The sequence below is a fragment of the Hemiscyllium ocellatum genome, chromosome 11 (assembly GCF_020745735.1).
Source record: "Hemiscyllium ocellatum isolate sHemOce1 chromosome 11, sHemOce1.pat.X.cur, whole genome shotgun sequence".
In the NCBI taxonomy this organism is placed as follows: Eukaryota; Metazoa; Chordata; class Chondrichthyes; order Orectolobiformes; family Hemiscylliidae; genus Hemiscyllium; species Hemiscyllium ocellatum.
This window is the reverse complement of record NC_083411.1, coordinates 62853673-62871481: the sequence shown is the minus strand read 5'-3', so window position 1 is coordinate 62871481 and position 17809 is coordinate 62853673. Positions and strand designations below refer to the sequence as shown.

The 17809-nt window shown below is 41.5% G+C and overlaps 1 protein-coding gene across 1 annotated transcript in view; it reads right to left on the bottom strand.

The window, feature by feature from the left end:
- Window positions 1-327: 327 nt before the first annotated feature.
- LOC132820036 (sodium- and chloride-dependent neutral and basic amino acid transporter B(0+)-like) overlaps window positions 328-17809 on the bottom strand; it is a 64618-nt gene continuing 47136 nt past the window's right edge. The window contains exons 10-15 of the mRNA XM_060831957.1: window positions 14762-14887; window positions 12271-12389; window positions 7918-8017; window positions 5492-5601; window positions 5215-5385; window positions 328-465 (exon numbers count right to left, since the gene is read on the bottom strand). Coding sequence (XP_060687940.1) covers window positions 328-465; window positions 5215-5385; window positions 5492-5601; window positions 7918-8017; window positions 12271-12389; window positions 14762-14887 — 764 coding nt within the window. The remainder of the gene's footprint in view (window positions 466-5214; window positions 5386-5491; window positions 5602-7917; window positions 8018-12270; window positions 12390-14761; window positions 14888-17809) is intronic.

Here is a 17809-nt window from a genome sequence, read left to right as displayed (position 1 = left end):
AGACAATCAATGCAGAATGTGCTGAAATGAAATTAAAGCATCAGAAGGAGTGCACACAGCCTCAAACAGCCCACCTAAACCGCATGAGGCTGAGTCTACAGATCATGCATTGGACTTACCAATCAACCTTACCATCCTCAACCTGAAGGAACTGCTTAAAAGGCGAAAAGGCTCAAAGAAAACTTTAACCAAGGTGATACCTGGCTCTTGGTGGAGCTGAAAACAGTTCTGAAAAACTCCCATTGCAATTACAGGGGGTATAAACAAGAAAAAGCAATTATCAGGGTCTTTTTTGGCCAATTGAACAAAACATTTTCTCAAAATTCCTCAAATCTCAGGAGTGACAAGACATTGCACATGAGTCAGGGCTTCTGTAGAGTCAGGCTTCTTCCTGTATCTTTCCCCTCTGTGTTGTTCCAGGAGTGGGCCCCATTCAGGAGCTGCTGTACATGCAGCAGAAATTTTCTATGAAAACAGAAGTGAAATATTTAACAATTCCTACACAATATTAATCCACCAATTAATTCCAATGTAAAAGAAAGCTGTTCCTAAGCATATTATATTGCACTTTGTTCTAATACTTGGCAAGTCATATTGTAGCGAAACATGTTCAATCTGTGTGTTGGGGGGAGGTTTGCTAGTGCTCTTTGGGAGGGTTTAAACTAACTCCGCCGGGGCATGGGAACCTGGACTGTAGCTTTAGGGTACAGGACCTTGAGTGTAGGGAGGTTATGAATAATGCAGCGATCTCGAAGGAGGGTGCCTGTAAACAGAAGGGTGGATTGAAGTGTGTATACTTCAATGCCAGAAGTATAAGAAATAAGGTAGGTGAACTTGCAGCGTGGGTTGGTACCTGGGACTTCGATGTTGTGGCCATTACAGAGACGTGGGTAGAACAGGGACAAGAATGGCTGTTGCAGGTTCCAGGGTTTAAATGTTTTAGTAGGATCAGACATGGGGGTAAAAAAGGGGGAGGTGTGGCATTACTTGTCAAAGATAGTATTACAGCAGTGGAATGGACGATGGAAGAGGACTTGCCATCTGAGGTAGTTTGGGCTGAGGTTAGAAATAGGAAAGGTGAGGTCACCCTGTTAGGTGTTTTCTACAGGCCTCCTAATAGTCCTAGAGAAGTAGAGGATAATATTGCGAGGATGATTCAGGAAAAGAGTGAAGGTAGCAGGGTGGTTGTTATGGGGGACTTTAACTTCCCAGATATTGACTGGGAGAGCTATAGCTCGAGTTCATTAGATGGGTCGGTGTTTATCCAATGTGTGCAGGAGGGTTTCCTGACACAATATGTAGACAGGCCAACAAGAGGTGAGGCTATACTGGATTTGGTTCTAGGTAATGAACCAGGCCAGGTGTTAGACTTGGAGGTAGGTGAGCACTTCGGGGACAGTGACCACAACTCGGTGACTTTTACTTTAGTGATGGAGAGGGATAAGTGTGCGCCGCAGGGCACGAGTTATAGCTGGGGGCAGGGAAATTATGATGCAGTGAGGCATGACTTAGGATGTGTGGATTGGAAAAACAGGCTTCAAGAGAAGAACACTAATGAGATGTGGGGATTGTTCAAGGAGCAGCTACTCCTGTCCTCGATAAGTATGTACCAGTCAGGCATGGTGTAAAGGGCCTTGTGAGGCAGCCGTGGTTTAGTAAGGAATTGGAATCCCTTGTGAAAGGGAAGAAGGCGGCATATGTAAAGATGAGGCGTGAAGGTTCAGTTGGGGCGATAGAGAGTTATAAGGTAGCCAGGAAGGATCTAAAGAGAGAGCTAAGAGAAGCGAGAAGGGGACATGAAAAGTCTTTAGCTGGTAGGATTAGGGAAAACCCAAAGGCTTTCTATAGGTATGTCAGGAATAAAAGGATGACTAGGGTAGGTATCGGTCCAGTCAAGGATAGTAGTGGGAAGTTGTGTGTGGAGGTGGAGGAGATTGGAGAGACACTAAATCAATACTTTTCATCAGTATTCACTCAGGAACAGGACACTGTTGCTGATGTGAATATGGAGTCACAAATGATTAGAATGGATGGCCTGGAAATAAGCAGGGAAGAGGTTCTGGGAATATTGGAGAGGATGAAAATAGATAAGTCTCCTGGGCCTGATGGCATTTACCCTAGGATCCTATGGGAAGCTAGGGAGGAGATAGCAGAGCCATTGGCCTGGATTTTTATGTCGTCATTGTCAACGGGAATAGTACCAGAGGACTGGAGGATAGCGAATGTGGTCCCATTGTTCAAGAAAGGGAGTAGGGATAGCCCTAGTAACTATAGGCCAGTGAGTCTGACTTCAGTGGTGGGCAAAGTCTTAGAGAGAATGGTAAGGGATAAGATTTATGAACATCTGGATAGGAATAACGTGATCAAGGATAGCCAGCATGGTTTTGTGAAGGGCAGGTCGTGCCTCACAAACCTTATTGAGTTCTTTGAGAAGGTGACTAAGGAAGTGGACGAGGGTAAAGCAGTAGATGTTGTGTATATGGATTTTAGTAAGGCGTTCGATAAGGTTCCCCATGGTAGGCTAATGCTAAAACTACGGAGGTATGGCATTGAGGATACATTAGAGGTTTGGATTAGGAATTGGCTGGCTGGAAGGAGACAGAGGGTAGTAGTTGATGGACTATGTTCATCTTGGAGTGCAGTTACTAGCGGTGTACCACAAGGATCTGTTTTGGGACCATTGCTTTTTGTTATTAGATTAGATTAGATTAGATTAGACGTACAGTGTGGAAACAGGCCCTTCGGCCCAACAAGTCCACACCGACCCACCGAAGCGCAACCCACCCATACCCCTACATTTACCCCTTACCTAACACTATGGGCAATTTAGCATGGCCAATTCACCTGACCCGCACATCTTTGTGACTGTGGGAGGAAACCGGAGCACCCGGAGGAAACCCACGCAGACACGGGGAGAACGTGCAAACTCCACACAGTCAGTCGCCTGAGTCGGGAATTGAACCCGGGTCTACAGGCGCTGTGAGGCAGCAGTGCTAACCACTGTGCCACCGTGCCGCCCACTTTATCTTTATAAATGATCTAGAGGAAGGGCTTGAAAGCTGGGTAAGCAAGTTTGCGGATGACACAAAAGTCGGTGGAGTTGTGGATAGTGAGGAAGGAAGTGGTAGGTTACAGCGGGATATAGATAAGTTGCAGAGCTGGGCAGAAATGTAGCAAATGGAATTCAATGTAGCTAAGTGTGAAGTCATTCACTTTGGTAGGAGTAACAAGAAGATGGATTACTGGGCTAATGGTAGGCTACTTGGTAGTGTGGATGAGCAGAGGGATCTTGGTGTCCATGTACACAGATCTCTGAAAGTTGCCACCCAGGTAAATAGTGCTGTGAGGAAGGCATATGGTGTACTGGGCTTTATTGGTAGAGGAATTGAGTTCCGGAGTCCTGAGGTCATGTTGCAACTGTATAAGACTCTGGTGCGGCCTCATCTGGAGTATTGTGTGCAGTTTTGGTCGCCATACTATAGGAAGGATGTGGAGGCATTGGAACGAGTGCAGAGGAGGTTTACCAGGATGTTGCCTGGAATGGTAGGAAAATCTTATGAGGAAAGGCTGAGGCACTTGGGGCTGTTCTCATTGGAGAAGAGAAGGTTTAGGGGAGATTTGATAGAGGTGTATAAGATGATTAGGGGTTTAGATAGGGTCGACACTGAGAACCTTTTACCGCTAATGGAGTCAGGTGTTACTAGGGGACACAGCTTTAAATTAAGGGGTGGTAGGTATAGGACAGATGTTAGGGGTAGATTCTTTACACAGCGGGTTGTGAGTTCATGGAATGCCCTGCCAGTAGCAGTGGTGAACTCTCCTTCTTTATGGTCATTTAAGCGGGCATTGGATAGGCATTTGGAAGTTATTGGGCTAGTGTAGGTTAGGTAGGATTCGGTCGGCGCAACATCGAGGGCCGAAGGGCCTGTACTGCGTTGTATCTTTCTATGTTCTATGTTCTATGTTTATTACAGAGATCAGACTCCCATGTCTAAACTGACTGAATTGTGATATTCATTTGCAATGAAATCTGGAGACACGTATTATGTCCAAATAATCTTGAAATTAAATCAAACTGAAATTTTTAAAAATGCTCTATTGCAGGAACAGTTTTTCAATTTAAACAGCGTTACCAAGTAATCAATTTATTCTAATTTTATGAAGTAGCTACTACATCTAAAAGATTATCATTTTATTGAGAACACGACACTAATTAGTCAGTTTTTTTTTAACAAAACCCTGATCACACATCCTCGAGACACATTGTGCATTGATGACATTGTGGTAATACATTTCCAACAAGGCTACTGTGAGTTAAAGAGAAGCCCCAAAAGACTGTTCTGAAATAGACAACCAAAATTACTGACTAAACCATATAATCAATGACCTTTAGAAACACAGAGGCAACTATGCAGCTGCTGACTAAAGCAAATACCCATTCACAAATCTTGTTTTGAATACCAACTGGGTGAACGAGCATGGGTTAACATTCAGTGGGCATGGGCACACAGAATAGACATAGATAAGAGGTTTTGTTCTCACCTTTCACAAAAATTCTCAAATCCAGATTAATGTCTAAAGCCTGTGCGAGGCTGTGAACCAGGGCCATGGTGAAGCTGCCCCATCTTCATTAAAAGTTGAGGGTTGCTTGAAGATTCTTGCTTCTTGGAACCTGTCAGCTTGGGAATGTAGTGGTGAGGGATTGTTAACTGTGCACTTACTCTAGACCAGCAATAACTGGCCACGCCTGGAAGGGGGCTGACGACTGGAATCAGAACCCATTGCCATCTTGAAATGGCTCTGGATTGGTTTGGACTCAGCATAGACCTGGCCCACTTTTCCATGAATACCCAGGACTTTCCCTCTGTAATCACTTCAAATCCAACAAGTTTTGAGATATCTACATGCCTCTAAGTCTGTCTCTAGCAGTCAAAGCTCTAAACTTTGGAATTGCTCCATACATCTCCACCTCTCTATTTCTCTTTTCTCCTTCTCAACATATCTTCACACCGACTGGTTCAGCCAAGCTTCTGTTCTTCTACTGTGTAATTTGTCGTGAGGTTTGGTGTAAGATTTTACTTTATGACACTTCTTGGGAGTACAGTGGGATATAATATAGCAGTGGAGGCACTGTATTACTAAAAGTTGCTGTAAAGTAGGAGTCTGAGAGGCTGTCACAGAAACTGTTTCCCGATCTTTCAAACATTTCCTCACCTGCCACAAGGTGGGGCCCTCAGCTTGGACAACTCTCACCACGGCTATTATGGGTACCCACATAATACACAAGATGATCATACACCAGCCCAGCGCTATTGACCAGACAGAGTATTCAACTGGTCCATATGTTGGAGGGGCAAATGTTGTTAAGGACCAGACTAAGATTGCCTGAATGAAATAAACACAGAAAGTAAAATCAGTAACATGATGAAAGGGACTTACCGTACATTTTTACATTCAGCTTAAATCACTCAAAGATGTAACATCTCCTTACGGTTAAAATGCACGGAGAGATCAGAATCCAACAAGCTCTCCACCAGAGCCAGAAAAGCCAATTCCTTTTCCCAATCATCATCTCAATGTCCTTGATGAATCTGTTTATCCCTGTGAATAGCAAGGAAGAAGAGAGACACCATCACTCGCGCTGTCCTGTCTTCAGGGCAGCTTGTTTTCTGTTGAAGTTCATCTTGTACAGGTGGCATTGATGAACAGGTTAAACAGAGAAAGGATTGCTGAAGATTTCAAACAGGATGAACAGAGTGTTCCCTATCACCAAATCGATTATCTGTACTCCAAGATTTAAAGGTCTTGAAGGAACTCTCACACTGTTTCAAGAAGACAAGTGTTCAAGGTGAATGGGAGATGAAGTGAGGTGGCAGGTTGAGGCCAAAGGTGCCAATGAGTGGGGATTGATGATGTGGTGAAGTCATGTTGGTTGTGGAGCAGGGTTGTGGAAGATTTGGATCTGGTCAGGTATGGAGTTGGGAGTGTTTGATAGTGGAGATGAGAGGTGTGTTTTGTCTGGAATAGAGAGTGGTGGGTGGTCACATGCCCATGGGAAGTGATGTCACAGGTGAATGACTTGGTGGGAGACTGTTAATGTTATTCATTGTAAGGTCAACGTAAATGATTGAGGGAGTCATTTTTATAATGAGAGCAGATTTTAATCCTTCTAACATTTCCTGGGTAATTATAAGTCAGTCAGAACTTTCTGAAGTCTCTGTCTCTAACTCAGAGTTGGAACTTATTCAGAGGATTTTTGACACTGGGTATTTCCATGAGTATCATACATTCCCAGGCAATTCCCATATAGCCAGTGTGTTGGGACATCTGCCTGATCCTGGTGTACAGCTTCCAGCCAATGTCTGGTCTCCCAAAATCTGGAAATGTAAAATGTCGGCTAAGAAATTGCATTCATCACTTTAGAATTGATGAGCCTGATCTTTGTGTGAACAATGGTTAAGGGAGTGGAAACAATGGCTAATGTTAATTCCTGTAAACAGGTAATCAGTAAATAGTATTCCCTTGGCTGTATTCTTAGGGCACCATAAGGGCAAGAAAATGATCAAAAAACTTGTCCAATGGAATGAATGGATATGGATAGCACAGATAAAAGACATTGGAGTGTTGACTGACCATGATGGTATTAAATAGGGGAACAGGTTTGATGGACTGAATGGCCTACTCTTATTCCTGTGTCCCAAGATAAAGGATCAGGAAGCATATTAATGTTCCTAATCTCTATGATGATCAAGACACTCACAGGAACAATCTCATTAAGGGAATCTCCTGATTCTGTAGGATCATCATTGTGGTCAGGGAAGTGAGAAGTCTTGAAACAATGTTAAGAATCTACCCATGTGATGCTTCTGTTCTGAAGGTGGAAGGGAATATTTGGGGGTTTTGAAACAGTCAGAATGGACAAAGAACACAACTGTATAGAAATAGGCCTATCGGCCCTCTAAGCCTGCGCTTACACATTTTGCTCTTCCATAATAAAACTGTCCTCACGAACAGGATCTGTATCCCTCTATTCCCTTCCTATTCATGTATTTGTCCAGGTGCTTCTTGAATGCTGCTATTGTGTCTAGTTCCACCATCTCCTCTAGCAGGCGTGTTCCAGGCACTCACCACCCTTTGTGTGAAAAACATGCCTTGTAGATCACTTCGAAACATCCCCCCACACCTTGAAAGTGTGTCCCCTAGTAATTGATCCCTCCACCCTGGGAAAAAAAACCTCTTACCTTCCACTCAATCCATGCCACCACAATCTTCTAAACTTCTATCAAGTCACCCCTCAACCTTTCATATTCCAATGAAAACAAACCCAGTCTGTCTAAATGTTCTTCTTGGCTAAAATCCCCATACCCTGCAACATCCTGGTAAATGCTTCCTAAGCATCCACATCCATCTGCTACTGTGGTGACCAGAACTGTATGTAATACACCAAGTGTGACTTAACTAAAGTTCCATAAAGCTGCAGCATAATTTGCCTACCCTTACAATCAATGCCACTTCCAGTGAAGGCAAGTATGCCACAGGTTAATTGGATTGGAAGGATTCAGTTGCTGTGGGGTAGTTATCAAGTGAGGGCATGATTGAATAGCAAGTCAATTAGTTTCTAAATTTTGCTTTTCACTGTTGGACATGCATGATGTTGTTCACCTGTTATATCTGTATCATAGCCTTGTGATTTTGAAACATAGTTCAATAAAATTAGTTCATGAATTTTATAATCCTAAACTTTTTGCCTCTGTCATTATTCATTTGACTCAAGTCTAAATCCTCACTAACTGTTCAAACCCTATAGTTATCTGCACAATATCCAGTGTAGACTTTGTAGTGTTATCTCTGAAGAGGTGAAAGTATTCTCATAAATACATTTCAATTGTAATTATTTTTTTTCCCAGTCATACCCACCATAGATCCAGCTGAGACCAATGAGTTCCAACAGAGTAACTACAATGAGAATCCATCCAGTACAGAAATAATCCATTAAATGTAACCAATAAATCCCAGCCTAAAATGAAATGGAAAATTAGAAAGCATTAAATGGAAAAAAAACATAACATTCAAATCTTTAAAACAGACATTAAAAGGATTTAAGAATTTATCTTTTCTCAACCGCAAAATACCCTGTTTGCTCGATTTATTCTCATTCCTTGAAGGGCTGGAATTAGTTGTGTTCCATTTTTCTTTTTTGAAATAAACAATCAATTTTGCATGTAGCAGCACGGTGGGTCAGTGGTTAGCAGTGCTGCCTCACAATGCCAGGAATGCAAGTCTGATTCCACCCTTGGGTGACTGTCTGTGTGGAGTTTATAAGTTCTCCCCATGTCTGTGGGTTTACTCCAGGTGCTCTGGTTTCCTCCCACAGTCCAAAGATATGTGGATTAGGTGGATTGGCCATGCTAAATTGTTCATAGTGTCCAGGGATGCAAAGGCTAGGCGGATTAACCATGGGGAACGCAGGGTTGTCGGGTAGAGGATGGTTCTGGGTGCACAGCTCTTCAGAGGATCAATGCAGACTTGATGGGCTAAATGGTATTTCCACACTGCAGAGAGTCTATGATTCTGTCCAGATGTGATCTCGGTCAGGTGCAACACCTCTCTGGATTTATATATTATGATCTTTCCATGCCTTTCAATATTTTATTTTAACTTCCTGGGAACATTGTACTAATGATATTTATGAAATGTTCACAAAAGTCCTCTAGATATCTCCCCTTCCCATGACCTCTACTACATTCTCAGATGACACATATTCCTCATCAACTTTCCCTCTGCTCAAATTGCAATCGTCTTTATTAAATTAAATCTGCAACATTAGTCAAAATATTTTCTTTTTATTACTGCGATCGTGGGAATTAAAGGCAGCAATAAATATAGAGACCACAGCTTTATCCTGGATGAGGAAGGTCATCACTCCATCTTCATACAGACGTTAATAATTGGTGAACACCCTGATATTGCAACATCTGATTGCTTCATCAATGATTTCTAGATTTTAGCCTCCACTGCTCAATGCAGAAATTAGTGCTGTGTGTCAATCATTCTTCATGTGGTGCAGAATTCCAGACATAAATTCTCAAATTGCTTTTCCTCATTTTAAACCAAGCTCTCTAATCTCATAAATTTAATATTCCGAGTAAAATCACATTCTATAACCGCATAAGATCACCTCTCAAAATGAACTGGTCTGCAGCCTGAAAAGTACAATTTCTTGAATCTTTCCTCATAACTCAAAACCCCAATTCTAGGGGTCAGTCTAGTGGCTCCTAGCATTACAGTCTCCAGTATCCATGTGTCTGTCTGTCTTGTTGGGAAGAACTGGACGCAGTAGTTAAGGTAAGGTCTGACCACAGTGCTGTAAAGTTTGATGACCATTCCTTCTGATTTCTATTCTACAGTTTTGTGATCCAATTGATGAGGCTTGTGGACTTTGTGAAACACAGAAAGCATGACACAACCCAAGAGAACGCAGCCTGTTTAATTGACTCACCAAGGAACACCTTCAACATTCACCACTTCGGCAAGTGTCCTGCAAGAGCACTTTCCAAAACTGCATTCCCCACAACCAAGCTAAAGCAGGCACCAGGCAGAAAAGAAAGTTGATTTACAAAGCAAAGAATTTCAGGTGCTGGAAGGTTGAGATGGAAATCGGGAAATTCTAGAATTATTCAACAGGGCAGACATATTCAACAGGGAGATGAATAAGATTAACATTTCAGCTCAATGATGATCCTTCAGGAAGGAATTGGAAATCTTCATCAAGGGACAAGGGTACTGAGGGTGGAGAGTCGGAAATGGATTTTGCAAAGCAAGTCAGTGGGAATCCACATTTTGTTTATAAAGACATGCATAAAATGATGGGAAGGAAAGAAGGGAGGGTGTTGTTTTCAGGGGGCAACTTGGGGGCACTCCAATTACACATAGCATCATGCTCAACTGCTCTGCAAAATCCATCCCAACCAAAGATTTCCAAACCTTCCTCAACCCAATATCCAGGATTTATAGATTCCTTGGTCCCACATGTGGCCTTGTCTGCAGTACCAGCAGTGCCCACCACTGAGCTTGTGGCACTGCTGACACTGGTGGAATGGCTGGTCAATCGGATACTCTTGCTAAGGATGGCACCTTTTCCTGCTGGTGATTGGCATGAGCCCCATTATTAGGAAATTTATTCTGCCCACTGCACTGTAAGGCTGCAGGGAATGGATAAATCACATCCTGTTGACTGTCTTCTTAGCCAGCAATACTCACATTCCACAAACAAACAAGAGAAAGAGTCACAGAATCATAGATTGTTACAGTACAGAAGGTGGCCATTCAGCCCATTATGTCCACACTGCTTCCCAGCAAGCATTATGACTCCTGCCACACACCCCTTCCTCACACCCTTTTTCCAATTAAATAATCACCAAAACCTCAATTGACTCACCATCACATTTCAAAGCTGTGCACTCCAGACCTGAACATGAAAAAGATCTTCTTCATTACATTTGCAAATCGCTGTAAAATTGAGCCATCTCATTCTCGATCCTTTCACAAAGGGGAACAGTTTCTCCCTATCTACTCTATTCAGACCTCATATGAGTTTGGCAATGTCTGTCACAACTTCTCTTGACCCATCCTCTCCACTCTAAGGAGAATGACCCAATCTGTCCAATGTATTCTCATACATTAGGTTTCTCATTTTGGAATCATTTTTGTCGATCTCTTCTGCATTCTTCCAAAGTGTTCACATCCTTCCAATATTGTAGCATTCACAACAGTGCTCAGCACTCCTGGTGAGGATTAACAAATTTCTTATACAAGTTCAACCTAACCTTCTTGCTATTATACCCTAATAACTCTATTATTAAAGCCCAGGATACCATATGCTCTCTCTACATATCCTACTATCTTCAATGATCTGTGAAAATCTGCCCAGACCCCTCCTGCACTTCTTAAGTACTGCACCCCTGATGTTACAAATGTTTTCTCTCCCCAAAATGGATTGTCTCAAACTTCTTGCATTGAGCTTTACCTGGAAGCTACCTGCTCACTCCACCAACATGTCTGTGAACTTGTGGACTTTTCAACTCTCTTGCTTAGAGTTTACAATCCTTCCAAGGTTCATGTCACCTCCAAACTTTGAAACTGTCCCTTACAAGACAAGGTCTATACCCTGCAAATAAAGCAGGAAAAGCAGGGCTTCCACGACTGATGTAAAACAAGGAACTATGGATGTTGGACATCTGAATCAAAAACACAAACAGAAATTGCTGGTGAAACCTAGCAGCTACGGTACATCTCTGGTGAGAAAGTGGAGTTACCATTTCTCGATGATGAGTCACTGGACTTGAAACATTAACTCTGTTTTCTCCCTTCAGATGCTGTCAGACTTTCTGGGTTTCACCAGCAATTTCTGTTTTTGTTCCAATCCCGATCTCTGGCGAACTCCATTACAAGCCTTCCTACAACCCAAAAAATATTTGGTGATCACTATTCTCCATTTTCTTTCACTCAGCCAATTTTGTATCCAGACTGCTATTATCTCCTTTATACCATGAGCTATAACTTTCTTCATAAGTCTGCTGTGTAACATTGCTTAAAGTGAGTTTTGAAAGTTCATGTACACCACATCAATGACATTACCCTCATCGATCCTTTCTATTACCTCTTCAAGAATTGTCAGCCATGATTTGCCTTTTAGAAATCCACGCTGACTGTTCCGAATTAACCCACATATTTATCTATGCCTCAACTGATTCTGTCATTAATATTTGTTTCCAGATTTTTATCCACCACTGAAGTTAAACTGAATTGTCTGTCATTGCTGGGCTCACCTTCACAGGTTTTTTTTACAAATAAAGGCGTAACGTCTGCAATTGTCTAACCAGTCAGCACCTCCCCTGAGTTTAGGGAAGGCTGGAAAATTATGGTCAGTGGTGCTTTAATGTCTATTTTAAACATAGCCCTTTGTTCAGTGACTGTTTTTCCCACCATAATTTTGTTCCTGTCTCTCTGGCTCAGCTCCATTCTTTGCCCATTGAAGTCAGCTCTCCTCCAGTTCATTCTTCTTATTCTGGACTGCCAATTATCCATTTTTATCACCACCCCTGGTCCAAAACCAAACCAGCAGTGGGGTTCTAAATGCTGGGAGCTTATTTAGACTGAACTTAATTCTTTGTGATTTATGAAACAGTGTCTCATTTTACTGAGTATCCTTGTCTAGAGAGGGTTGATTGCTCATGTGGAAACATAGCAAATGACTAAGCTACAACTTACCTGTGTTACAAACAGAAGGCAAAGGAAATAAAATAACAAACAAAGACCAGCTGTCAGATAAAGACGCTTTGGCCTAAGGAACTCAGGAAACTGGTCCAGCAGGCTTGTTATTACTGTTTCTATTGAAAACAAGAGTTATCAGTGATTAATTAATGATTTATACCAAGTCTTAGATAAATCCACCACCAGAGAAATGGCAGCCAAGAGGACTGAAGGAGCCAATGGGGAGAGATTTCTCTGTCTATGGGCAGAATTGTATAAGAGCAATGTTTGGAAAATGGAGGCTTGCTAATGTCTCCTGAAAGTAACTCACCATCTCAGGGTGGGTGATAGAAGATTCTGAGATGTGGGCTATAGGCTGTGATTCAGTGGGAACGACAATATTAGACATTTGGTTCAACAATGTGTGGGAGAACTCTCTCAGATTGTATTGCAGAAGAGTTTGCAACACTGATTGGGAAGATTGTACCTTTGCTGTTTCTGATGCCAGGCAGTTCATCTGGTTTATTTTTCCTATCGGAGCAATGAGCCACAACTGAGTGGCTTGCCACTTTATTTCAGAGAGGGTTGTTGTTTCATGCCTCACAATTAATATGTTACCACAGCACTGTGGGGCAGCAAGGTTGCTCAGTGGTTAGCATTGCTGCCTCACAGTGCCAAAGACCCAGGTTCAATTCCAGCCTTGGGTGCCTGTCTGTGTGGAATGAGTGTGGGTTGTGATGTCTGCATGGGTTTCCTCCGGATGCTTGGTTTCCTCCCACAATCCAAGGATGTGCAAATTAGGTGAATTGGCCATGCTAAAATGCCTGTAGTATTAGGTGCATTAGTCAGGAGTAAACGTAAGAGAATGGGTCTGGGTGGGTTACTCTTCGGAGGGTCGGTGTGTACCTGTTGGGCCAAAGGGTCTGTTTCCACACAGTAGGGAAACTTATCTAATATAATAACCTGTAAGGCATTATATAAACCCTGCATAATTATGTGACTTAAGAGCAGAAAGGTCTCAGAAACTATCTTGACTTGGGCCAGTTCAAGCATGACATACTGACAAACTGTGCTGCATGTTGTAATTGAGTACTTTCATACTCACCGAGAAGCGTACATGAATATAATATTTGTATATAACAGTGAGCTGCAATAAATATTCTGTTGGATTCTTTAATAACATAAAGCATTGAAGCAAAATGCACATCAAGGATTCCAGGGTCTAACATATGATTATGGTTCTGAGGTTTTCAAGAAGGTCTCTCACACACAATCTCCTTCTATAAAAGGCATTAGGTGTCAGATGGGTTTTTCTGACACAATGATAGCTCTACAGTCAAAATTACTGACAGCAATGTTATTTCATCCAGGTTTATTTGATTGAATTCAAATTCCTCAGACACTGACGTGAAACACAACCAGAAACTATTGGAAACACTCTGCAGGTTTGGCAGCATCTGTGGAGAGAAAGCAGAATTAACATTTCAGATCCAGTGACCCTACTTCAGAATGCTGTTTTTTGAAGAAGGGTCACTGGACTCAAAACATTAACTGTGCTTCCTCTCTACAGATGCTGCCAAACCTGCTGAGTTCTTCCTGCAATTTCTGATTTCCAGCATCTGCAGTTCTTTTTTGACATAGAGGTGAGGGTTGATCACTTGTCTCCAGGTCATTTATCCAGGCCTCCAGATTAGTCTGTTAACTGAATCACAACATAATTGCTGCTCAATACATTTTAACAAATCCTGTTCCTGATGAGAAGGGTCTAGATGTACATCAAAAATGATAGTTATTATATTGAGACACCTAGAACTTGGCAGCAGAAACAGAAATATGAGTTGTATGATACAACAGAAAGAACAAGGAAAGGGGAAGCAATGGCCTAATGGTATTATCGTTGGACTGTTAATCCAGAGATTATGTCCAAGGGACCCAGGCTCAAATCCTGCCACGGCAGTTGGTGGAATTAAGAATCTAATGTTGACCATGAATTGATTGTTGGAAAAGTTGACCTGATTTCCTAATGTCTTTTAGAGAAGGAAGCTGCCATCCTTACTTGGCCTGGCCTGGATGTGGCTCCAGACCCGTTGCAATGTGGTTGACTCTTAACTGCCATCTGGGCAATTAGAGATGGGCAATAAATGCTGCCTAGGCAGCAATGATCTCATCCCATGAATGAATGAAGAAAAACAAAATTGTGAACAGCGACTGAACATGAATGCAGATTTTTAAAAAACATGAATTCCACTGTAAATCTTCCAGATGTTAGGTAACAATGACCTGAATATTTCTTTCCTACAACTTGGAACACGTTTCATTCAACTAAGCTGAGGTTTCATTAAGACATTGTGGAGAATTTGACTATAGAGTAACATTGTTTTCTCATGCATTACAATCATCAGCAGTAGTTCCAAACATAATAGCTTAGATAAGTTCCTTTTATAGAAGTAGAAAAAGATTGGTTAAATTAAGTAACATTATTGTTGAACTTAAAAGATGTCATTCTTACCAAAACTTGCAAACAGTGTGTCAAGTCCCAAAGTGAGCAGCATGAAGAAAAATAAAATGGACCATAAAGTTGCCCATGGCAACTGTGCAAGGGCCTCTGGGTAGGCAATAAAGGCCAAACCAAACCCTGAACAATGGATACAAAACAAATGATAATATTAGTCCTGCGTACAATCAACACACACTGCTACATTTAATTCCGTATAGTCACTGATGTTGAGACAAATTCAAAAAGTCTCAGCTGAGACATTCCAATTACTTCTGGAACGTACCATGTGGCACACCCTGAATATAAGGATGAATGTATGGACATGAGATCAGTAATTCAGAATGGTGAGATTGTGACATCTTAATTGTGAACTGGATATGTCGAAGGTCAGTAATTTCATATCTCAAACTATGTTAAATCAGTTCTATACATTTGTTGAATAATGCCTACTTTCAATGGGAATCAATAATTTTAAAGAAACTTGTTTTTTTATAGGTATTTTTATTGAAAATTTAACATTTTTACAAGTTTACAAAATAAAAAAACCCATGCATAAACATTGATATACAATTAAATCTTAAATAAATAATAACCAAAATTTAACAAAAAAAACCAACAAAAAAAACTCAACTAACTACTAATCTAACCTACAACTAACCAGAGTGCAGAATTAAGTCTCTTACATTATTCAAATAAGAGAAACAAAAACCCAACGGATAACACAGAAATTGGGTAGTGAGATACATGCTGGGAATGTATTAACATCATATGTAACAAAACCCGTATTCGTGCGGGATTCCTCTCCCAAGGGGCCACGGACCAGCCAGGTTCGCCATTTCAATTAAATAAAAGCCCTTGTTAGGACGTCTGAAATATATGTATTTATATAATTCAAGAAGGGCTGCCATATTTTATGAAATAATTTGGTCTTTTGGTGCACCATATTTGTAAGGAAATCAATGGGAATACATTCCATAACTAATCTGTGCCAAATTGAAAGTCCAGGGGGGCCCTCAGCCATCCAGTTTACCAAAATATTTTTCCTTGCATATATAGAGAGAATAGAAAATAATCTCTTCCCGTGCATATCCAGGGAGGGTAAGATCGAAAAGCCCAAAAGGAGAGATACAGGGTCCACTCTAATTTCCGTTCCTAAGATTTCTGTCAGAGCAGTTGCTACTTTAGTCCAATATCTACGCATCTTATGACAGGTCCATAGGCAATGTACAAAAGTGCCCACCTGTATTTTACATTTGGGACACATCGGAGATGTTCCTGCCTTAAATTTTGCCAATCGATCTGGTGCTATATGGGCCCTATGAAGTATCTTCAGCTGAATGGCCTGAGTTCTGTTGCAGATGGTGATTCTTCTGGCATTTTCCCAAATGTCATTCCACGTTTCTATAGAGATTTCTAGTCCCAAATCCTGATCCCATATTTTAAGCAGATTGTCTATATCTCCCAATACTTCACCATGTAGTAAATGATAAATAGTACTGATGGAAGATACCCCCATTGGCCATAGCATTCTACATTCTCTATCTGATTTATAAAGACTATCTAATAACGTAGTCTTCTTCTGTATGTAATCTCGAATTTGGAAGTATCGAAAGAGGTCTCCATTGGGTAATCCGAATTTCTGATGCAGCTGTTCAAAAGACATCAGGATCCCTTCTTTAAGTAGACCCCCTAAACAAGAGATACTCCTGGATCTCCAGAGTTTGAAAGTGGCATCTGTAAACCCCAGTTGAAATCCCCATGCTCCCACTATCGGAGCATAAGGGGATGTTTTATGTGAGTTGCCCTCATTTTGCCGCATTATATTCCAAGCTTTAATTGTGTTTAGTATTATGGGGTTTTTACAGTGATCCGTAATGATTTTCCTCTTGTCTGAAAATAAAAGGTTAATAAGTGGGCATTTTACTTGAGAAGCCTCGATGTCCAGCCACATTGATTGCGGGTCAGACAAGACCCAATCAGCTATGTAACTTAATAGGGAACTTAACTGATATTTCCTAAAATCTGGGAAATCCAATCCTCCCCTTGCCTGTGGAAGCTGTAGCTTCTTCAGCTTAATGAGGGGCTGTCTATGATTCCAAATAAAGAAACCCAACCAGCCTTATGATTTACATAATGCCAGCCTCAGCAGCATCACCAGAAGCATTCTCATAGGGTATAGGAGACGGGGCAGGACATTCATTTTAATTAGTGCTATTCTACCTAGCCAGGAAATTGGAAGGTCTCCATCGCTGGAGGTCCTGCCTTATCCTTTCCAGTAAATGCACAAAGTTAGCCTTGTATAACTGACCAAATGCTGGGGTAATAAAAATGCCTAATTATAAAAAACCCTCCAGGGACCACCGAAAGGGAAAGTGGGATCCATCCAATAAGTGGGATACACTAGCAAGGCCACCCATTGGCATAGCCTCCGATTTTGAGAAATTAATTTTATAGCCAGAAAATACACTAAACTTGGATTAAGCGAGGCACGGACATCAAAAGATTACTGAGGAATAGAAGAACATCATCTGCATAAAGGGTAATTTTATGTTTACCTGTACCAATCCTCGGGGTCGTTATATTAGGGTCGGCCTGTATAGCTTCTGCTAGTGGCTCAATTATTAGCGTAAATAGCAATGGCGAGAGAGGACATCCCTGACGGCAGCCCCTATCCATACTGAAGTTATCCGAGCCTAATCCATTGGTAATCACAACTGCTTTGGGATCACTATACAGTGTTGAGACCCATTTGGTAAACACCTTTCCAACGCCAAAGCTTTCCAATGTGTAAAACAAATATGACCATTCAACCCTGTCGAATGCCTTTTTCGCATCTAATGAGACTACTATTCCTGGTATCTTTCCCTGATGGCAGGCTTGAATCACATTCAAAACCCTTCTAACATTATTGGATGATCTACGGCCCTTAATAAACCCCGTCTGATCCTCCTTTATGATATGTGGCAATACCCTTTCTAGCCTCAATGCTAATGTTTTAGAGACGATTTTAAAATCTACATTTAGCAAGGATATTGATCTGTATGACACACAATCTTCTGG